Source organism: Rhipicephalus microplus, chromosome 2, assembly GCF_043290135.1.
Source record: "Rhipicephalus microplus isolate Deutch F79 chromosome 2, USDA_Rmic, whole genome shotgun sequence".
Lineage (NCBI taxonomy): Eukaryota > Metazoa > Arthropoda > Arachnida > Ixodida > Ixodidae > Rhipicephalus > Rhipicephalus microplus.
This window is the reverse complement of record NC_134701.1, coordinates 142,421,203-142,445,621: the sequence shown is the minus strand read 5'-3', so window position 1 is coordinate 142,445,621 and position 24,419 is coordinate 142,421,203. Positions and strand designations below refer to the sequence as shown.

General features: G+C 46.7%; 1 protein-coding gene across 2 annotated transcripts in view; it reads right to left on the bottom strand.

Moving 5' to 3' along the window:
• The window catches only part of LOC119170685 (uncharacterized), a 54,594-nt gene extending 35,780 nt beyond the window's left edge, over nt 1–18,814 (bottom strand). The window contains exons 1-4 of one of the 2 annotated variants that reach the window (XM_075886881.1): nt 18,570–18,814; nt 12,105–12,259; nt 8,336–8,938; nt 660–950 (exon numbers count right to left, since the gene is read on the bottom strand). In XM_075886881.1, coding sequence (XP_075742996.1) covers nt 660–950; nt 8,336–8,938; nt 12,105–12,259; nt 18,570–18,594 — 1,074 coding nt within the window. In that variant the 5' untranslated portion in view covers nt 18,595–18,814. The remainder of the gene's footprint in view (nt 1–659; nt 951–8,335; nt 8,939–12,104; nt 12,260–18,569) is intronic. The other variant, XM_037421915.2, reaches the window with a different exon arrangement.
• Between the last annotated feature and the right edge of the window lie 5,605 nt (nt 18,815–24,419).

The window sequence follows — 24,419 nt, the reverse complement described above, 5'->3', positions numbered from 1 at the left end:
AATAGAAATCAGTTTGTGTATAGAATGCAAGTATGGGAGCGGAATTTAGAGCACAAGCTCTTTTCATTAATTACTTAACAAAACTGTATCATAATTCCAACTGCTTTTGAAAATGAAAAGTGCATTGTGCTGTAAAATAACTAAGAAATGCCCCCCCCCCCCCCCCAAAAAAAGAAAACTATTGCATACTTTTAATCTTTGGTCATTAGTCTATGTTGCCATATCTTAAATATCACTTTTAACTACGCACTTTTTCTATATGGTGGCCCAAAGGAATAGGGGATGAAATCAAGTTACCTCAGGAACAAGATGAGATACAGGAAAAGTAATTACATATTTGGAATCAGCAGAAAACGCTGCATAAGCATCTGCAGTATGATCACGATAACTGAAAAAAAAATAAACGAAAAAATGTCTAAGATGAGTTCGCTTCAGTAACAACCGGCGGCAATTTCAATTTTGAAGAGCCATTTGCGGCATTGTCAGATACGCCATTTTCATTGTTCATCGTTTCGGTGAAGTCTGACATTACCTGCACATCACTCAGTGTAAACAGTCACAAAATTCAGTTCTAGAGGTATACATACATAAACTGCACCAGATTGTGAACGTAGCACTTCTACGAAAGTATCTGCCACTGCGAGATAACGAGCACTTACGGAGGAGCTGTTGCGGTAGAGGATTGTGTCCTCGCCCGTCTCGAGAGCCTCGAAGCGTTGCAGCAGTGAACGTCCCTCGATGCGCCAGATGGGCGGCCGAGAGCGGTGCACGTCGGCCACTGCGATGATATAGTCGCCCGGTTGCAGCTCTCCCGTGCTGGCCGCACTCGGCTCCGTCACTACGACGGGCACCGGTGTCCTCCACGTGCTGGCGTTGGTCACGGGCCGGCGTGTGTAGTCCCGCTTGACCCCGCCAGCGAGGCCGCCCTGCACGCAGCGTTGCCGCCGCGCCTATTCAACCAGAAAACCAACTGGTCAGCGATGGTGCACCTCGTTTTGACAAGAAAGATTAACGGTAGGAGGTCAAAGTGTGGAGGGCTCCTCCTACCGAGTACTGGTGACTAGCAAAATAGCTCGGATATTAGAAGTTAGAAAAACCGAGCGTAGGACGAGTTGGTATTCCATTATGAATGGACTTTTGCGCAAAAGAAAGGACTAGAAAGAAGATAGCACAGATTAAAGGTCAGCTCCAAAGATAGAGGTCAGCACCTTCGGCCAGTGTGATGAAGCGCTGCAGTTAAAAACAAGACAGACGCAACGTAGTTCCCAGGAAACAAGGGTGGTTTGGTGCACAGGATTCATTTTAAAGGTGCTTCGAAAAAACAAGGCTAGTTATCCCTCATTCTACATTGCAAGTCAAGTTCCTCATGTTACAGAAAAGGAGAAAAGACAGTACAGATGAAGTTGTACTGGAGATCGGACGAGTTGGTGTATGATGATGAAATCGTAAACTTGTAGCACAGCTCTGTTTCAGCGTGAAAAAAAAAAAAAAAGAAACCAGTAAGGCCAGTTAGCAGTCATCCTGTTGTCTGTATTACCCCTCTACCCTGGCTTCTTTTTCTTCACACGCAAACAGATGTACACTATAAGTTTACGATAGAGTTGTCGTTCTGCATTGAAAAGGGTACCAACAGGCCTAGAACTCGTACGTACTACAGTCGAATTTCGCTACAACGAAACTGACGGGGCACACAAAAAGTTTCGTTGAAGCGAAAATTTCATTGTAGTGAAATCGAAAAAATATAGCTGATCTGAGCTAGCAAAACAAACAAACATTTATTCTCGAAATTCAAAAAGTGTCCGCTGCTTCTTACTTTTTTTTCAGCAGCGTCCCGATGCGATTCTCAGACATACATAGCAAGGCCATGATAAAAAGCGCGCTGAAACAACGCCTACAACTAAATTTCGTGAACAAACCAAACAGTTGCATTAACACATTAACACCAGCAGCTGTCCACCGTCAAAGTGTATCTGACGACGCCGAGACGTAGGCAAGATATCATCGGATACACGACAGAAAGAAAGAAAGTATGTCACGATATACATTGAAGTCCGAAGAATATGGCAAAAAAAAAAAATAATAACAGAGCCAAGATAGGACAGACTCTTACGAAGAAAATGGCTGCGCAATCTCAGCAGGTAGGCAAAAAGACACTTTTGAGAAAATGGCTCGAGAAGATTTTCCTTGCCTCCACTTATTTAAAATGCACCGGGATCATAGTTCTTGGTGTCCTTTGTGATGCGAGGCCTCTTAAGCATTTGATGCTTGCTTTCGTGCTAGAGTTATACTTGCAGATGGCCTCATTCACAGCTGTTTCGGCAGCGCAACCAACGAAGCGTTTTGTTCTTTATGGTGAATAGACCAAATTACTGAATGTAGACTCTCAGCTGTGTTTTGGGTTTTCTTGCCTTGGCAACGACTTACCAACTAAGGGTCAGAAAGCCGTTCGTAGACTGGCAGCAATGCAGCTGCCACATGTGCTGCCAGTTTTTACATGTGCAGTGGTGGAGCCTTGCCTTCAACTTCTGCAGCACGGTACTTGCACCAGCTCAGTGGTGTAGGCGGACATAATTCATGGTGCGGTTGTTGTAGGCCCGTGTACTCAGATTTGGGTGCACGTTAAAGAACCCCAGGTGGTCTAAATTTCCGGAGCCCTCCACTACGGCGTCTCTCATAATCATATAGTGGTTTTGGGACGTTAAACCCCACATATCAATCAATCAATCAATTCATGGTGCGGCTCTTCATCTCTTGAAGTGATGTGATGAAACGTCGCCATTATGGCTCTTAGCATGTCCTCAATCTCAGTGTTGTCATGGATGGCCATCCCATGATAATTCGTTAGTCATATAGTCAGTTCTTCAGTCAGGCCGCCCTTCCCTCCAATAGGTTTTTTTTAATACAAGCGTTTTAATAACTTTTTAATACAAGCGTTTCCAGTGTTTTGCTACCCATCCTCTTTTTGACATGACTTATACAATCTTTTTTTGCCAATGGAATGAAGCCGTATGTTCGTTCTTCAGAAAGCGCCAAGAAAGTACGACTGTCGCCATTACATACAATGGATGTCGAACCAGAGGTCGTTCTTCTCTAGCGACCTTCTGAGCAAAATTAGTGCAATCTTGACCTTCATTCGGCCTGAATTTGCGTCTGTGTTTTTTTTTGACAAGCATGGGCCTCTTTCCAATCCTTATAAATACCCCTCATCTTTTTCTTTTGGCGCAAGTGTGCAGCCATGGCATCTGTTGAAGAGAACGACGCAGTCAAGCACCAAGCCAGAGCAGAACTCGATAACTGAGCCTACACCGATGTGAGATGCATGACCACGTGTCATCCATGTCCCGTCATACACTACTGTGACATTTTTTGTAAATGTGTGCTCCATTTGGCTGTAAACAGAGCACACAGCTGTCACAGCATCGGCAAAAACACTCGCTGCAGCCATTTAACCAGCAGATCTAAACCTTGATTTCAAATGTTTTCAAAAAGTTTTGTGGTGTAGGTCCCTATGCGACACGTTCATTATAGACCAGAAGTCATTTAGACTAGTTGCACCTTTGTTATAGGTCTTGATGGCTTGCAGAGCACGCATATTCACATCAAAAGCATTGCCCCCTCCATTCTTGGGGATGACCACTCGGTGGAGACAATGCCACAGCGATTAGCAATGCCCATGGCCTATAGGTGGCGCGCCGTACGACCCAAGATGGCTGCAGATGATTGATCAACCCGTAAACTCGCATAAGAAAAGATAGGACGCACATACATACTCCCCGCGGCACTTTCCCCAGATGAACTCTTGATCGTCAAATGAATGTATATCGAACCAAAATACTTTCCCAACCGATAAGAACTGCTGAATGTTCGCTACCTCATTTCTTGCAGCAGTGCAAAGGGTGGTGGTGTCAGCTGATCGACCGTGTATCAACGATGCTTTGCGCAATCCTGTACGTGGTATAGGAAATTGCGCAAACTAGAAGAATTCACGTATGAACTGAACGGCACTCCGAGATAATTTATGCCGAGCCTGTCCAGCGTATTTGCCGCTGTAGTAGACCACTAGCAAGTAGCGCGCCGTCGCAGCTGCACAGGACTGAATGTTTAATAGCGATGGTTTGGAAGCATATTACGCCATCGTCATTACTTGCACTGCAAGCATCATGCAGCTGCTTCTTCAACGGAACACAAGCATTTAACTTCTCATTAGGTAGCGCTTTTGTCACAGCCATGATCAGACTAACAGTGCGCAATTCCCTGCACTCGGATGTTGCAGGTTCCATTATCGCAATCAAAACAAGGATGTCGACACGCGTACGCTTTTCGCAACGTCAAAATTGCGAAAATTCGTCGAACAACAACATCGTTCGGACAGCATCGGTGAAATGCAGGAGAAATTAGCATAGACTGTAGTCGCAACTGCATATTTCATTGTTCTATTTCGCTTCGCTGGTCGAGCTCGAGTGTGTTGGCGGCATGCGGCGCTTTGTAATATCCACTGTAATTGGGATACATTCAATGCACAAGAAAAAGTATGCTTTTATTTTGAGCTCGCTGAAGGATATTATACAATAAATACAATCAAAGGGTGACTTTCGAGCGTGAACAACATTAACGCACGACGGGATGTGAAGTGCAACTCTCTGCTTGTGAGCTAGTAGCTGATCGTTCATCGCCGCTGTCACTCTCTGCGCGTTAACAACCATCTACGTCCAGCGAAAAATCCTCCACGTCAAGACAGTTTCTTTGAACATAACTGCTGAAAGTATTCTGAGGAATTTTCTCCGACAAATGATTTCGATAGCACCAACAACGCGTCATTCACCACGCACAACACCAGCACGCCGTCACTCACCACGTTTATCTGAGGGTGCGGAGATCATTTCGCTCCGATACCCGGCAAGAAAACAATTGCTTACAGTGTGCTGCCATCTATCAACGAACGTAAAAACAAGTTGCACAGCGTAGGCCAAGGTTTAGAAACGCGAATCGCGAACTTGCGCTAGTTTCCACGTACAACGAATGTTATAAGATTCATGCACTACAAAAGCACTGACGAATACTATATGCATGTAAAACAAGGTGAGCTTTAACTCGAATGGTCAGACGATAACATTTAATTATCCAAACTGCTGCAGAAAATCTCGCGAAGCTGATATGTGTACTCCGCCAGCTATAATCGAAAGCGTGAGTTGCCATGTAGTTTCACGAAAACTTCGCATCTCGCAAGAATGAATCAGATTTATCGTGCCACGGACAGTCCGGTATATTCACTAAACATACAAAGTGGTTTGTGTTCGTTTCTTGCTAACGCGTTAACAATGCAGCTAGCACCGCCAAAGAAAGAATCATTGGGAGCGTCTGCCTACTGATCATCCTAAGAGGATGCTCCTGAATTCTGCTAGGCGGCGCGACAGTCTATGCGCACTGCAAATAGCAGCTCAATATTATTCGTGCTGCCAAACCATGCTTTGTTCCCAAATGAAGATTGAGTTTACACTAAAAACATTTTGGGCACAAAACATTATTTATACAAGGCATTGCTGCTAGCTGTGCAAGCAAAAACTCTTCTGCCATCTCCACATCAGTTTATTGCTCATTCTCCCCAAGAAGTTTCATTTTTCGCACAATTGCCAAAACGGATTTGAGCGAGGCTTTGACTGCCTCTGTGCACTCACGAGAGGCTTGTGGTGATATTTAATGAAACTCCAAGCGAGCTTGAATTGTACTGGCTGTTACCTATGGCATTTCATCTATGTGCGACGGGCACGGCCGCGAGTTGGAAAAGCCGTCAACTGACAAGCACGGCCGTGGGTCTAGGAAGTGGTCGAGCGACGATCGCGGCTGCGGGTCCAAGAAGTTGTCGAGCGTCGATCGCAGCAGCAGGTTCAAAAAGTGGTCGAGCGACGATCGCAGCAGCAGGTTCAAAAAGTCGTCGAGCGACGATCGCGGCAGCAGGTTCAAAAAGTCGTCGAGTGACGATCGTGGCAGCGAGTACGAGAAGTCGTCGGACCGAAGAGCATGGAGCAAAAGGAAGCATGTTGAGGAAGCATGTTGGAAGCATGTTGGAAGCAACACGTTGAGCAGCAGCAGAGGCAGCACTAGAAGCTGTCGATGCTTTCTTTTTCACGTTCGGAGATTGGCGCTTACGGCTGCCAAATGTTCAGTATTTTCTTTTACACCGTGGCCGATCCATGATCGCTGGCAAGAATCTACGGCAAAACCGTGCCGCCCACGACCGAAATATCCGCTCAGCGCTTCAGTGGCTTGCTGATGGCACAAAGAGTAGACAACAGCGGGAGGCACATGCGGGTACGAGGAGAGTTTGAGCCGTTGCCAAGGGAAACTGTTCAGGAGACCAAAGGCGCTCCCGCATTTGTGTCACGTGGCGCGCGCAGCCAGTCAGGCTTCAGCGCCGGACCTTCGGGACTTTGCTTTTTGCGTTTCTTTTCGCCTGCAGACGATGGCTGATGCAGGAAACTTGAAGCCGGAGGAACGCTCTCTCGGACGAGACAAAGATGGTGTCTCTTGATTGCACCGTTGCCAAGTTACTGTGGCTTGAAAAACACACTTTTTTCACGACTTCCGCGATTTTATGCGCCGCATTAGGTGACAAAACAATTTTTTTAAGCACTTCTGCACGGTTTTTGAGAATAATATTTCGGAATCTGAGAGATAACAGGATATGAAAATTCAAAATGGCATTTTCGAAAAATTCCTTCTTGTAGCATTAGCTACACTGGCCTCGTTGAGCCAATTTCGCGTGGCACTGGTCGGCGCATGCGCAATGATACTCCGCCGCCGCAGCGCGGCTCGCCGCCGGTGTGCGCGCAATCGATGCGCTGCACAGACAATCAGTGGTGTCACGCACCCGAGCCGGCACCTCCCTCGCACTCGATCGCGGCCGCGCGCGACTCGCCGCCGCCGGTGTGCGCTTTCCAGAGGAGTGCCATCATAGCCTTGGTAGACATATGAACGCGGACGCGCGCGCCTTCCTCGGGCAGTCGCCATCTGACACTGCGCTGGAGCCGCTTGATAGCGCCTCTGACTGGCGTTTGCCACTGTGGTATAGCCATAGAGAAGGAGAGTGCAAATGCTGCTCAACAGTGCAGTAGAGCGGAGAAGTTTAACTCATCGGATCCCGAAGTAATTGCCCGGCAAAATAAATATACAGGTGCCACATAATACGTATACCGTGTGGGTGTCATTGGAACAGCTGTATGCATGATTTCTGGAAAGCTAAGAATAATCAGCTGAACCTTTGCTAACGCTACGTATATCCTGGCATTGTTGAGCTAAGCCACTGCCATTTTTTGGCCATTTTTCGCGATCAAAAGCCACGTCCCCCCTTAAGGACTTTTACCAAGTCATGACATTCAATCGAAATTCATATTAACTCTATTTTGCGAGAGCTGCGTGCACCGCCAGGTGATAACATCGCATGCTGCGTGGGTGGCAGACTGGCAGGAGTGGCATGGAACATTGGTTTGCAAGTGTGTGGCGTGGACCCCATGCAGCAAAAGGTACTGGCCGTTGGTGGCGGCCTTGAGCATTTTCCACAAATCGTATAAACATTTTTAATGCACGCGCAACTCTATGGGCACTTTCGGCAGATTTCTCTCGTTGCCGTCAGGTCCAGGATATGTATATGCGTTGTAGTAAGAGAGCGATGAGGGACGACGTCGTGGAGGTGGCCGATGGGGCTTCCTTCTCACGTGCACACTTTTCAAGCACGCACGTGAGAGTTAATGCGCGCTTTTGCCATCTGGTGGAACTAACCCAAAGCCAGCAAAGAAGTGTGACTTCTATCGTTTCCTGCAGTTTCAGTTAGTAGTTTGGTAAGAACCGAAACAAGGATTCCGCCGCTGTGTTGATTGTACAGCTCCTATGCTAGCAGCACACTCCCAGACATTCTAGAAATAATAAGTTTGGAAAAACCCGTTTTTCTACGCATCTTTTTTTTTGATGGAATGCTTTGTTATATCAGGTTTGGCAGCAAAGTTTGTTTCATTATTTCGTGTTTATAAAAGCATCCAGTTTACGGCCAACTGCAGGGCAGGAGAAATCCCAATTCGTTTGTTAAATCGGGAAACTTGCAACATCGGGTTTAGTAAGGTTGATTTTTAACTATATATAACGAAAGAAGAGTCGGAAGGCCACCATGCAGAGTTTAGATTGGTTTGCATGCTTTACTACTCACAAGGTGCTATTCTTCAGGGTGAACATCCTGACAAACACTGGCAAAATAATGAGCACAGCTGGTAGGCAATGAACACGTACTTCATTAGTGCATGAAGTACAACATGGCATAGAAATATCCAGAAAGCCAGGCACTGACCTCTTCACTCTCATTGGGCAGTTCCACCTTGAGCTGAAGTGAATCGGGTGATGCAACGCTGCTGCCCAGGTCGATGCTCGGCACCGGTTCTGTCTTGCGTGCAGTGCTGCGCCGCCCTCCTTTGGCCGCACCTCCTCCCCCTCCAGCCTCACTCTTCGAGGCTCCGTTTGGTTTCTTTCCCGCCGTTGCCGCGCCTTTCCGCGCTCCGGCTTTCGCCTTGGTCGCCTTCGCCGGCTTCCCGCGACGCGCCACCTTTGTTACAGGCTCTGCACCGTCATTCGCTGCCGTCGGCGAATCCGCATCGGTGCTGGGGGCACCTTTGCTGCCTGCCGTCGCGTCTGGCACCCACACCGGATCAGAATCGGAGTCGTCGTGCTCCATCTCAGGCTCCGATGTGGAGAGCTCTTCCGCGTCAGACTTTTTGCGCTTCCAGGTGCCCCTGCCACTGGCGCGCTGCGGCGTGGTGCCGGCCGCTGCGTCACCCTCCGCGGCTGCTGCGGGCGTGGCCCTCGTACGGGGCCCTGCCTGCCGCGTTGCGCGTCCTCGTGGCGTGCTGTTGCTGCTTTCGGTGGCTGCGGTTGCACGGGATGCCGACGACGCCACCTGGAGGGAGGAGGGGAGCCAGACAGAGGCAGGTCACTGTGTGCACTCAGCACCAGCAGTTCTCTCAAACTTGGTTGGTACTAATCACCAATTCATTTACAGACATGCATGTAAATCATGCTCATTAGTTACACACAAGAGATTAAAAACACACGAAACTGCTGCTTTCGTTTTAGAACTTATCTGACTACACACAGGTTTCAGGGATAATCAAGCACCTTCTAAACACAACTCATGCCGTACCATATTGTGCCTAGCACTCATGTTCTTTAATGTTCCTCATCAATCGGATGTTCCAAACCTTCTAAGACAACAAGTCAAACAATAAATAACAGACGATGCTCACTGACACCGCAGTGCTGCTGCTTCAGCACCTCAACACTTCTATCACCATTTACCAATATCCTTACACCTTAATGGGCCCTTACAATGCGTCTCTGGAATGGCACATTGCTTAAGAAAAGGAGAGACGGGTGGGGAGGGCTAGGTTCCACAAGGCTCTGTAAGAGCGGTTAGAATTCCTCCAAGGCAGAAACTATGAGAGCCCCTCCGTGAAGGTTGCATTGTATATAGGAGGCATTTGCAGTACACACAGTTGTTCAAAAAAAAAGAAAAAGGAATGACAGAGAAAGCTAGGAGACTTCCTTTTCCCAAGTCTTACCTTTTCAAACATTGCATGAACGTTGGTTGACACGGCAGTGTTTGTCTGCACCGCAGCTGAAACTGCCTTGAGTCTGCTGTGAGATCATGTACACAACAGCAGTCCAGCCTCCTTCAAACAGCTTATAGCTGCTGTTCTTCCAGGTTGTTGCTCTGATTTCACAGCTCCCAGGTGCCATGTTGAAGCATTGCAGAAGATCCCTTAATTAACTGCTTTGACCGACAACTGCAGTACAGCTACAGCCTCAGCGATGATTACTGTATTCAGCATCAGCAGAGCATTACAATTGGCCTTCTTTTGGGACCCCATACCTCAATCATTATGATTGCAACTGGCCTTCAGCTTCCTCAATTTATGCCCTGCCATGCTTTGAAATCAGCGTGGAAATGTTGAAGTCTCTTCTTTAGGAAAAGAGCCATGTATGATCTGTTATTTAAGTGCTCTAGCACCACAAATGGCACCAAAATGTTTGATGGCCTCAGAGGTGATACAACACGGAGTGAAGTGCACAAACTTAGAAACAAAAATTGCTGGCGTCGGGGAGGCTTGATGTGCTAACCGTGTGCCAACTGACTAGAAGCGACAATTAGTACATAAAGTGAATAAAATGTGAATTGAAGGTGAACCACATGTGAATTAAAGTAGAACAAATTGAAGGAAGACAACAACCAGTTCTTAGCACTAAGCCACGAGGAAATCTGTACGAATAAATGTAGACCGTCCATGTAAAAGGGTCAAATGTTACAGTGAATACAAAGCGAGTAAAATGTGAATTAAAGGGAACGAAATGTTTCAGTGTTAAAGTAGCCACACGGACGGCATTAAATCATGCTACCTCACGCCATGCCTCCTGCAACCAACCACATGTTCGTTATGTGTTTACCTGGTTGAGTGTGTCACGTAATATAACTGTGTGGTGACAAGTTGCCGCATATGTAAGCACCACAAAACAGCAGTTATGTCCAAGTGACCAAAAGAACAAGTTACTTTAACATTGCCGCCGCCCAACCATGCCAAAGTAACGTAATGAGTGTCTCACGTGAGCATGCGGATTTTGCTTCTGCTTTTCTTAGCATCAACTGACGGAAATGTCAATTTTTCCCGAATTTCGGCCACTTGATTTCTGCCCTAAAGAAGATAACCGGTGGTTTTCTAAACTGAACACAAGTCCTACAATTAAAAATTTCAGAACAATGTAACCCATCCCCTAGATGTTCAGCAATGTGCATATGCAGCACAATATTTCACTCCCCAGTGACACTGAGCCTAGAAGGTGTCTCTTTATGAAATTAAAACTATACTTCGAAGTTTTGCACACAAATACCACTGCATCTTAAAAGGACACCGAAGTGAATTAATGATTTACCTCCGAGTCAAAGTTTAATGTATGACTTTATCTAAAACGACAATATTATAGCAGTGGCCTAATTACAAAAAAAATTAAGGTAAATGCACAAGAATACATGTGCCACAGTAGGACATTCTCAAAATAATCCCGATGAGGTCAAACGAACTGTCTACAACTAATCACTAGTAATCGAAGTAGCTGCACTAAATAAAGAACCTTTCGTGCATCAAGAGACTTAATAAAACTCTGCTTGTTCGTTTGTTTGATTCACGCAAAAAAGAACCACCAAACGTTACTGTGGGAAATGGCACAAGTGGTTCAAAAGTTCTACTGTCACGTGGTTCAATTGGAGAGCTCGTGTCACCTAGCGGGACCCAGTCAAACCAATAACGCCCGACATCTCCGAGCGAATGGTAGGAAATTGTTGTATTGCCATTGTTGCTGCTGTGACTCCCGCTGTTTTCGTTCTGCTGCTACTAGTGTCGGCGGCCGCGCAGTAAAGCCTGGCAACGTGCACAGCAAGTGACATGAGACGTTCCATTGAGACAGTTAAATTGACGTGCGCTAACCCGATGAGGACCACTTAAACATGATTTTATTTCAAAATAAGCACTTCCTCGGCACTAAAGTAACACTACGAGGTTTCTGGACCACCATTGCAAAAATCAACGTCGACTTAATAGTTGCCTTTGGTGTCCTTTTACCAGAGCGCTGTCGTGTTTGGCCACTTTCGCTAGCCCAAGTACATAAATCTAAGTGCCCTTATATATTTTTTTAAATTTTCTTCCCATCAAAATGTTGCTACGATAGCCTTAAATCAAAGAAGTTTCTTGAGGAGTGCTTCACCCATAAGCGAAAATGCACATGTTCTCACAGAGCCAATACCACGCGCGACGATAGGGCAAGTGAAACCAAATGCGTGTACAACGCGTTGCTGTCTTCACTATTCCCCAGTTTTGCTTGTCTACCCTCTCAACAAACAGTTCAGAGGGCTCTAAATTTTACGATGCCAGACCAACGGAATCTTCCAGTGCAGATCAGGCATAGACAATAGGTCGTCTCCCTCTGCTCGGGCAACACGCAGATAGCTCCTGTCTTTTTTGGTTGGCTGACGCAAAAATGCACGAAGTTGGCACGGAGTCCCACTCTGTGCTCACCTGTCGAGCCGAGGTCCTCCGCGTCACCACACCCCCCAAGGGCTGGACGGGTTTGCGCGTGCGGCGCCCGGCTGCCTGCGCTGGCGTGGTCTGCAGGTCAGCTGCCGCTATGGCATCTGCAGTGTCTTCAGCTGCTGCATCCTCCTCGCCCTCCACTGTTTGTTCAGTGCAAGAAGATACAATTAGGGAATGGTGCCAATGCCTTATCTATCGTGTATTGCAAACGTCCAATACTAATTACCATGCATGTCAAGGCACATTAGCACCAGTGACCAAAGAATGCAATCAATGTTGCACAAAGCATGCAAAACAATGATTTGGTCGCTAAAGGCTCATTTACAGCTATTATTAGCACCTCCATACGATCAAGATAGTCACAGAGTGAGTTCTTTAGCTCAGTCGCGCGACTGTGGTCGTAAACTTCTCAGCCAATCAGATGCACCGGGACGGGTGTCAGCTTATTTTACAGGGCAATGGAAGTGCAAGCCACAATGCGGACAGATGTAATTTCTGTGTGGTGACTCGTACCCCACGTTCACTGGTGTGAACACCAGTCGCTTTTTAGTCACCAGTTGCTACTGGTCGTGCTACTGGGGTAGTTGCAAGGGTAGACCCGCCTTTAAATTCACAATAGCATGGTCTGCGATGATGCAAATCGAGAAAACCAGTTTCTTGTATGCAAATGAACAAGTTAGGACTGGCACAAATTGGCACAGACACGCTCACATTCTCACCCTTCTCGGTTGCCCTACTACGTACTAAAATTTGGTGCCATAAATATTCTGTGCACAAGCGTGTTCTTCCCCATGTTTAAAACTTCTTTGAACCCTCTCTCGCTCCTATTTCGTTATCCAACCACTGTGAAGGAGTTGTTCAGCAATGTGGCGATCATAGAGAAGGTCCAGTCCAAAGCAGTAGTTTTGTACAGCGACGCACATGAGACCCATGTCGTCTAGCCACACTTACAGGTACTGCACCCATCATAAGAAAGTATCAGCGCATAGCTAGGATTAAGGTTCTCAAATGAGAAGTTTCAAAGTAGCGCTGCTTCATCTACATGTCGCCATCTTCATCCCCTAGCTATTGCCCATATGTGACTGGTGTGGCACAATCAGGCTTTTTTTTTGGCTCCCAACATTTTCTTCACATAGCACTGTTTACATCAACATATTGCCGCGTTCCTATTTGTGCCCAGCTATGTGCTGACGTCAGTGACGACGCTGACCAAACACCACATCATCACGGGAGATACAGCTAGACCCACCCAGCAGAACCCATACCGTGTTACTCACAAAGAACGTGAGGTGAAACAGGAACAGGTTACGAGGATGCTGCAGGATGATGTAGTACAACCATCAAAGAGCCCTTGGGCGTCACCTGTGGTGCTTGTCAAAAAGAAAGATAGTAGCTGCGTTTCTGCATCGACTATCGTAAGCTTAACCATGTTACTAAGAAAGATGTTCATCCATTGCCACGGATCGATGACTCCCTGGGCAGGCTGCTGCGTTCATGTTACTTTTCATCTATGGATCTTAAAAGTGGATACTGGCAAATAGAGGTTGATGAGCTTGACCAAGAGAAGACCACTTTCGTGACACCTGATGGACTTTACGAATTCAATGTCCTCCCTTTCGGTTTATGCTCAGCCCCAATTTCAAAGACTTATGGATACTGTTCTGTCCGGTCTCAAATGGAAAACATGTCTTGTGTACCTCGACGACGTGATTGTTTTTTATGCCACGTTCGAAGAATACTTAAAACGGCTGCTGTCGGTTCTTCACGCCATACAGTTGGCTGAACTCGCACTGAAACCGGAAAAGTGCCACTTTGTGTTTGAAGAGCTTCAGTTCTTGGGATATGTGGTCAGTCACAAGAGTGTTAGACCTGACCTAGACAAAACTGCTGTGGTCGCAAAACACTGAAACCGGAAAAGTGCCACTTTGGGTTTGAAGAGCTCCAGTTCCTCCTGGGATATGTGGTCAGTCACGAGGATATTAGACCTGACCCGGACAACACTGACGCGGTCTCAAAGTTCGCAAAGCCCACGGATAAAGAGGGAGTTCGACATTTCCTGGGTCTCAGGCGATTTATAGCAGACTTTGAGTACGTCGCTTTTCCACTCACCTGTCTAATGAGGGATGATGTTGCGTTTATATGGGGTGAAGTGCAAGAAGTGGCATTCAAAGAGTTACGGCAGCGTCTACGAACTCCGCCGGTGCTCATCAATTTGTTGAGTGATGCACCAACAGCCGTACACACAGATGCCAGCAATGTGGGCCTAGGTGCTGTTCTAGTCCAGAGTTAACACGGTGCCGAGCGAGTGGTTGCCTACGCTAACCGAACCTTGTCACGCACCGAAACCAATTACTCAACCACGGAGAAATAATGTCTGGAGGTCGTTAGCACAGTCACACAGTTTTGCCCATATGTATATGGCTGCGCTTTCCGATCGCCGCTCACTTTGTTGGTTGACTAACATGAAAGATCCTTCTGGACGTTTGGCGCACTGGAGCTTACGTCTTCAAGAGTACAACATGACAATAGTCTACAAATCGGAAGGCAGCATTTAGATGCCGACTGCCTCTAAGATCACCGATTGAATCAAGGATCACAGAAGACGAAGAAGGCATCGGCTTTTTAGGAGTTGTGGATGCGACTGTCATCTCTCAGCAACAATAAGACTATCGGGAGCTTAACTCTTTGATTGAAGTGTTGAAAGGACGAGCCACAAATGCACCAAGACCATTTTGAAGAAGTTTGCCATCATTCTGCTTACGCAACGAAATACTGTACAAGAAGAATTTCTCTTCAACAGCAAATAATTATCTCCTGGTAGTTCCTGAAACTCTCCGCAAGGAAATCTTGCAAGCCTGTCATGACAATGCCACCTCGGTCATACGCGAACATTGTCACGAGTAAGAGAAAGCTACTACTGGCCATGACTTCCAGCGCAAGTGAAGCATTACGTTAAAACCTGTATTGACTGTCAGCGATGGAAAACTCCACCTGATAAACCTGCAGGACTGTTACATCCTATTTCAGTACCCGAAACTCCGTATGCACAGATTGGCATGGACTTCTTAGGCCCATTTCTAATATCGGATAATAGCAACAAGTGGATCATAGTCGCGACTGACTACCTCACAAGATATGTGGAAACCAAGGCAATTCCGAGCAGCACACCAGCTGGAGCCACACAATTCTTTATTGAGAACATTTTCCTGACACACTGTGCTCCCACGGTCGTCATAACAGACAAAGGAACTGCGTTCACTGCTGAGCTTCTGTACACGGTGCTTAGACTCAGTGGCACAGCGCATAGGAAGACGACAACTTATCACTCACAAATGAATGGACTCACTGAACGCCTCAACAAGACTATTGCAGACATGCTTTGCATATACCTTGACGTGGAGCACAAGAATTGGGACAGAGTTTTGACATACGTCACTTTCACGTATAATATGGCCCACCAGGAAACAACGTGCATGACTTTTTTCAGACCGTTCTATGGCCGAGAAGCGACTACAATGATCGATGCTATGCTGCCCCATGATTCCAATAATTTGGAAACATGCCACAGACTACACTGAGCGTGCCGAGCAAACGAGGCAACTTGCCCAAGTCAGAATAACCAGCCAACAAGAACGCGACACCCATCGGTACAATCTTCGTCATAAATTTGTAGTTTATACACCAGAAGAAAGAGTCTGGGTTTGGTCATCTGTGCGACGGCGAGGTCTGTCGGAGCAACTTCTACGCTCATACTTAGGACTGTATAAAGTACTGTGCCGCCTCAGTACTGTCACCTGCGAGGTTGTTGCTGACGGTTCGTTTTGCTTAAGACGCCGTCAGCGTCTTACTGTGAAGCCGTATCTTTTGGACTGATGAATATCGACCAGCTAATTGCACATCAGCTGCTACTTGGTGAGCATAGAGACGATGCTCTCTCTGGAGGGAGGGTAATGCCGCATTCATATTTGTGCCCAGCTATGTGCTGATGTCGGTGAAGAGGACGACCAATCTGCTAGAGAGGTGCATCACGAGACACAGAATAAGAAGCAGTTCTTTTGGTCGAGCCCATTTTCGGTGTCTTCGAGAGGACAGCGTCCTGTGATCGCCGCAATAAAGCCCTCGTGCTTTGCGAACTGTGAAAATATACATCAATGAGCTCAATATTTGTAGTTTTAACAACGAACATCGTCATAATATGTACCAAGACACAAACTGGAAGTTACCTGCGTCTGCCACCATGTCAAGAGATTTGAAATTCTTCCAAGCACACCAGCTGGAGGACATACGGAAGATGAGGGAGAAAGTGGTCAAGAGAGAGTGATGTCCTAATGAAATTTAACTAGGGATGTTAGGTATAATTACTTAGTGTGGTGAGATCAAGTGTTCTTCATGCCAACTGTGGTCAATCAATGATCTGTTTACTGACAGGAATGAGCAGGACACCCAACTGCAAACATTTATGGGACACCATATGTTCGATGTTAGAGAAAGCCATACTCTTACTCTTCTTGGAACACAAGCTCCTAATCTCCAAACGAATTTTCCTGATTTTCATTGGTACTGCAACCGATACATCCACTGGCTAGATTAGAAGTGCTACATACTAATAGAGCAGAAACTCGCATTTCTTGTTGAGCCGGCGTCCCATAAACTTTTGCTCATGGGCATGCATAGGATTACACACAAGGACAGCTGGAATGGATTCTTTCCCAACACTATGACGAAACATGCCTTATTTCTCTAAAGCACTTTTAAAGACTGCAAAAGTAAATTTTGAGTGAATGACCTGGAAATGCAAGGCAATCCTGTCAAAAGCAAAATACATGGCCATCTGCACTGAAGAGTTGATCAAAATACATAAACACCACTCGGCTGCTTGATAAAATGCACACACTGTTCCCGAGAAGGACTGAACCTTACAGAATGTAGCATTCTCTCCCTTACCAAATTCAAAATGAAAGCTATAATTAAAGCCATCAATGCAAAGTGAAGTAGAGTATATCAGGCTGTTGCACAGGCCAATGGTATTTGAGACAAATTTAACAAAACAATGGTGCTTCCAGAATGTCCTGGCGGCTCCCGAAGTAGGTATCACATGTATCAACAACAGCAAAATCACGATGTACTAAGGCTTGTACAAACCTTGTTCATTGGTTACAGCAAACAAACTTGAGACAATCACAATGTACTAATGTAACTCATGCCATAAAATGATACAAGGAAATGATTTGACACCACATTCTCAGCAGCAGAGAAAGCTTTTTAAGGAGGGGAAATTTATTAACAAATGTATGTTGACGTCAACATACGTTTAAACACTAGAGGCCTCCCAGATGCTCAATGCCGACACATAAAAGCCGATTTATACTTTTCTGGGACCCCTGGTATCAGAGTATTACACTGCAAGCAGAAACAACCATCATGTAGCCGGTCATCTATGGCAGCTTTTAATACCACGATAACCCCCGAAGAGCTTACCTCTCCCCACCACAACTGATATATCATACGAAAAAACGTCAACCGGCCGTATATCAGGAGCCGATCCCTCTAAATACCGCCGCAGAAACCTGCACGTTTGAAAAATTAGTAAGTTCCCATATCTGTACGCGGCCACCAATTCGACGGCACTGCTGTATGGGCTGCTACAAAATTGGGACTCTCAGCCTCTTTCGTATAACGCAACTGAAATGTGCTGCGAAAGACGCAAGGCGCATACACACAACGGATCTCCTTTCCTTAATCCCACATTTTTTTTTTTTAACTTCACGAGTTCCGAAACATATCGCACAGCTGTAAACGCGCCGGCATAAACTTCCACAAAACGATGGAAACGCGGGTCTCACGATAAAACCAATAAAACACGCACTCGCTTTCTCAGAGATTCTAGTCACCTCTCCCGCTCACGAGCCGCTAACATGCGACTTGTTGAGCACTGGAGCGCCTTCTCCCAGACCTCGAAGGGAAAAAACGACAGCTCCGTACACGGTACAGTTTGGCCGAGACTAACCGCAAGAGAGCCTTCACGACTAGACATGAAAGAGATCAAAACAAAATACGGCAAGCCCTGCCGGGGCAGCGCCACTGCTTCAAATCGCGACAGCTCCTCAATTTACGAGGGCGCACGTTCCAAGCGCACTCGGGATTTTTCGAAGCTATCCGCCGGCTGTAATTCTCGCTCAATTTGCCAGGTGGACTCCTGGACCAACGATGACAGCCCTGCGACACACAGAGCGAGTTGGCGGCGATAAATTCGCTCGAAATTTCAAATGCAGAGAGAGCGATGTGCAACATCGACGGCAACCCGCTCGGCACGCGTAACGTTCGCGCAAACGCCAACCGCGGATAAAAAAAGCGCGCGGACACAGTTACCGTGTAGCGATCACCAGTGCTGCAGCTTGGGTCGCGTAATCGCAGGAAATTAGCGGTTATGTTCGCGAGAAAAGGTCTCACCTCGTTTGACAGAGACGTCCGCCATGTTTACAAGCAGGGCGGGCGGCGAAGCTAGCCAAGCGTCGTCGGGGGTTGGTTCGTCGTGGCCACAAGGTGCGGCTGCGCCGGTTCCTCAGGCCGATGCAGCGGCCATTCGGGCTGATGATGCCGTGGAAAGCATAAGCGGCAACGGTCACAGTCGCACGGAAGTGTCGCAAAATAAAAAACCGGCAGCCAAGCGATCAGCTTCATGGATGCATACGATTACACGGCTGCGAATTGGCTATGGGAGCCTAGGGAACCAAAGCAACCAAAGCTGCCAAAGCGGCGAGAAAAACGAGAGACCCGCTTTTCGCTTCCCTAGTTTATTGGTGATGATGATAGCTGCACGCAAAAAAAAAAAACGGGGTATTATAATTTTTTTTTTTTGCCGACAGTATGAAAAGCTTGAAAGAAGTTGATCTGCGTGGAAGCCTTAGCCACCTAATAACTCTAATAAAACGTAAAAAATTGCTACTCGGAGAACATAGAGTTTCATACAATATGAAACTCAATGTCGGAGAAGTTTTGATGGAGCGGGGGATTTGAAAATTCACAACCCCAGAAAACGCGCAGTGTGCTTGGCGCTGTGCTGAAGCAGGTGTTCTGTGGCTGAAGTTTCTAGATTGCGGCGTCTGATCACGTTGCTTCTTCAAAGGCGAAAGGTAGCTGGAAGCGGACCACCTCATTATCATCATCATACAGAATTTTGCTCGCGAAACAGCGGGGATATTGGCGCTGCGCGCGCAAACATCGAGCCACCAACGTTCTTGTGGTTTTTTTTTTTTTTTCTGCACCGGAAAAATTGCAGAGACTTTGCAATCGGGTTACCACACCTCGTGCAAATTCTTCCCCGTGCTCTGCTGCACACAGGTCACGTTTAAGGTAAAGGCTGTACAGACAATGTAGTAGGTTTTCAACAAGAAAGATGAGATTTGTCTTGTTAAGCTTAAGAAGCGTGCGAAAACTCTAACCGAAGCCCTGAGAATTCAAAAGCTTTTAAAGGCGATAAGTTGCAAAAGGCTTAGTTTGACCTGTTCTTTTCTGCGAAAACTCATGAAATTGTCTGCCCATTGTGGGTCATTTCAGCAGAAAGGGGGACTTGGCAAAAGTCGGTAGCACTTTTCTTCCAGGAAAAGCTCAAAGATATAACAATAGACGACCCTTTTTTGGTCAAAAACTATGACGCTGTCATTGATATTCTTGGGCGAACTAACACAGGACTCCAGGCAATGTCTGTGGATGTTAAGGAGTTATTTTCCTCTTTGCCGCATGACCAACTACTTGAATGTGTAGACGAATCCATAGACAGTTTCGGATCATCAGCATTCCAAACGACCACTGGAATTCATAACAACGACCTGTTAGAATTACTCAGTTTTTATTTGAAGACCACCTCTGTATCGTGGGATAACAAAAACTACCTACGAAAAGTGGAGTATGCATTGGTTCATCTTTGGCACCCATTCTCAGAGACATATTTCTAGCACATCATGATCGTGTCTTGTCAAACAAACTTGACGACACTGTAGTTTTTTTTTTTTCGTTTTGTTGACGATTATATAGAGTTGCTGAAATGTGATAGCCGAAATTTCCAGGTCATTTTCTCTGACATTTGGACTGTTTTCCGAGAGGGCCTGAAACGACTTGTTTTAACGTATGAATCATTCACTGATAACAACCTGAAATTTCTCGATTTGAGGCTTTTGCTGAAATTATCACGTGTTTGCTGGATGTATGAACGAAAAAGTGGCAAGCCGCTTTTGTTTTTCAGTTCAGCTCACTCAAAATTGTTCAAGTGGATCATTGCTAACCTCTGCCTTGTCAACGCCTTAAAGAAGTCCTGCCCCCACATGGTACACCACAGCTTTGCTCTACAAGTGGAGCGTCTGACCAAAGCTGGTTACCCCGCACGTGTTCTCACTTCGGTGGCGGAAAATCTGGCCACTGTCGTGAGGTGAGTTGACAAACCGGATAAGCGCACCAGTGTCAGAAAGAGCCGGCCTGTCGTAGTACCTTACGAGCACGACGTCTCACACAGGCTAATAAAATTGCTCGAGCCGCCAACGTTCTTGTGTTTTTTTCTGCACCGAAAAAATTGCAGAGACTTTGCAAACGAGTTACCACACTTCGTGCAAATTCTGCCCCGTTCTCTGTTGCGCACAAGTCACGTTACATTCCATGAGCACTGGGAGTCGTGTACTTAATTCCTCTGACGTGTGTGCGTCTAAGTCGGCCAAACCAGCAGGTGCATGAATGACCGCCTCCGAGAACAACGAAACAATGTGCACAATGTGGTACAAGGGCACCTTGGCATTCATCGCCGAGATTGAGGGTGCACCCCCCTCTTTGATCAGTGTCTATATTGGCAAAGCATAGGAATCAGCTTACCCAAGAAATTATTGAAGGAGAAAAAATGCATTCGCTAGGTGATAAATGCGTAAGCACCTCAGAGGTTGCTGTATCACAGGCAGAACGTGATTACCTGGCTGGGCTTTGAGGCAACAGAGGATCCATCATACGTGCGTTGATACTGGTGCATTTATTAGGCTTGTATTTTAACGTCATGCTTTGTAATCATCCATTTTAGGCATATATATTCTTGGCACTCTGTGAAGTAAAGTCAGTTGGAAGTCAGCGCTCTTTCTGTCTACCCTGTCCCCCCTCTGTTTCCATGTTCGCGCGCTGAAAAAAACTTGCAAATATGACCATGCACCAACTATCCCAAGCTTCCACTCTTGCGAGTTGTGCTTCGGGAAACCGCATCATATTTACTTGAAGTTGAAGAGCCTATCTAGCGAGCCCGAGGTTGAAGAAGGCAACTGCTCGTGTGTAGTGGACCTCTCCGAAAGCTGATAACACTTTTGCGATGCGTTAGCGATTTTTGAGGTAGCTACGCTGTGACTCGTGCTGCCAATTGCATGTATCCTGATTTTGAAGACGTCAAAAATTTTGAAGACGACATTGGCTCGATGACATTTTGCGAAACTTCGTATGCTAGGATCTATGGCACCCACAGATGGTAATGTACTTCATTTGTATCGATTAGAAGATATATACGCGGTGCCCAGCAGGCTCTTCAAAATATTTGATGGCATGGTGTTTGATGTGGAGATAATAAGGGGGTGCCTCCACCCGCATTTTCACACCAAGCCTCGTGACCCGATACGCGTAGTGTTTTCGAGGTTATGAAATTGTACTTTAGTAATGCGCGAAAAATAGCTTCGCTCTTTAGTGTCCCTTTAAAATATACACATCCTTATCACGTGTCCTCATACAGGACGCATAGAGGAAAATATTTCAGCCTCCTAGTGTACAAACAGCCGCCTATGTGCACCTTGCTCTACATCTTTGAGATGATCTTCAAGTCTTCCTTGCTGCGTTGGGCGAAGCTTCTTATAGCGGCACCCGTTCGTCTCTCGTAGTCATAGTCGTAGTGTGTATCCAGTGTTTTTTTTTACCTGTAAGGTGGTGCTGGTGGGAGATTTCTCCAGTGCGTTGTTGAACAATAAAAAATTCGTAGTGTGCGCGTTAACTAAAAGCCGAATTCTCCTGTCTCTCATTCCCCATTAGCAGCCAGTAACCAATCTTATGTTTTGACCTGTAAGGTGGTGCCGGTGGGAGATTTCTCCAGTGTGTTGTTGAACAATAAAAAATTCGTAGTGTGCGCGTTAACTAAAAGCCGAATTCTCCTGTCTCTCATTCCCCATTAGCAGCCATTGGCATGTACATTGACCACAATCTGACAAGAAAGGCTTGCTACGTTATTCGCAACTTTCACCGCCTAAAGAGGGCGCTAGTGTAAGTCCAACATGGCTGTCGTTTGGGGGATCGTGCAGCCGGCGCTCCGGCGGCCGCCGACGGGGTTCCCACCACTTCGAACTTCTTAGTATTTTCGGTTGCAGCCACCGTGTTGCAAGGCTGTGCTTTAGAAGGTCATTGACTCTGGCATGTATAACAATGGGTGCTGAGAAACACTTGTGCAGTGTGTTACTGAAGGGGAAAAAAAAGTTTTGAACGTCGGTCACATCGCTAGCTGAGGTGCGAAGGAATGAACGTATACAGCTTTGTGAACACTATCCAAGTACTGTGTCTGCTGACTTGCCGATCATCAAAGTACATGCACGAGCCATGGTTCGAATTGAGAACCAACGAAACGATGAATGTGAGTTCAAGCACTGCACTGACTTATTTACTTTAGTAAGGGAGGAGGGGTGTATCTTTCTTCGACGGGTTATTTTGGTGGCTTTGCGTGTGTGACCGGCACCTATATAATCGTAGTTATTTTTTTCTCTACCCAAAGGAAGTAGAGAAACACCTGTTGCTTGCTAGTACAGTCGTTCACTCTTAGCTTACAGGTCATACGAGCGGATGGCTGCACTTTTCCGAGGCTTGGTGCGTCCGAGGCATCTCGCACGGAAGCAAAAGTGGCAGCCTTCCTTCTTGTCTTATGTATTTTACCTTTGATGCACGACTACGAAATAATCAGTGGTGCTGTGAAGAGTGCAACCATCCAATCGCATGATCTGGCAAACAGCAAGTCGTGACGTTGGTGTTCGAGCCTGTTACCGCTCTTTTATAGGGTTAGTGCTCGTGAAAAGCAGGAAACCTCGTCTTTGACTGCGCGGCGCGTGCACAGCGGCATCTGTCCCATTTCGTTATTCTTCTACCTGTAGCTCACAGTGAGCAAATAATAAAAAGCACACCATTGCTACTGTAACTCCCAGTACCATCAGACTTCGGTAGTTGACTACCGAATCAAGAATATCCGTAGAAAAAATTACCAGTGACAAAATATGAAGCACAAGCGCACCGCCAAAGTGAGGCTGACTGAACGGCTGGCTGCGTGGGCATCCCCCAAACGACAGTTACGACGGCGGCCGCACGGCGGCGCCCCCATCTGTGAAAGTTGCGAGTACTCGTTGGGCGTAACCTCCTTGGTTTTAAAAAGGTTTACCGAGCGTTGAGCCGCAATGCCATGAATACAGTGAAGTAGTACATGCCATGAACTCAAGGTGGTTAAAGATGGGAAGTTGGTACGAAGCGCAAGCCGTAAGAAAGTAAAAGCCGAATTCTAAAAGTAAAAGCCGAAGCAACCGGAGCCGGTGGTGTGGGCGAAGTAGCAGAGAGGAGGAGCGCGCTGTGGCTAGTGAAGGCGGAGCTCCCGCGTGTGTGGAGGCTGTGTAGGAGAGAGCAGGTGTAAAGCCCCTCCATCGCGTCCACTGTACCTAGCCGGCGGAAAACGCATAAAGTGTCTTTAGTATAGTCAGAGCCATTTATTACCCTTCATTGAAATCATTGAAGAACTCTGGTATAGTGTACTGGAATATGGGGTAGTGTGTTCAGGCACCCTCTTTCGCCATGCATCGCGTGAAGCGGCGCACGTGAACAAAAAACCGGTTCTCAAGGTGGCGCTGCCGTAGCATGGGCTGGCAGGATTTGTCAGCTCCGCGCCGCTCTGCCTTCTTGGGTGCTGTTCAGTGACCTGTTGCTTGTGTTCGCGCCAGCTTAACAAAAGTTTTTCTGGCAGTGTTTTTGCTGGCCACGTGACAGTGAGGCAATGCCGAGTCATCGGCGGAAACGACACTGCTTTGCATCAAGGCGCGAAACAAGGTCCAAAAACGAAGCACGGAGGAAGGTTTCGGAACAGAATTTACATCGAAAAGATGGGACCTTGAACGAAAGCTGCCCTGTATGTGAGCTACACTTTGAGCCTCCATGTGTTATCGGAGACTACGTGCACGTTATAAACGGCGGAAAGTTCGCGTACCACGTAGGAGACCAGAGTTATCGCCGGACGCTGTGACGAAGTGACGAAGACACCTCGTCGCA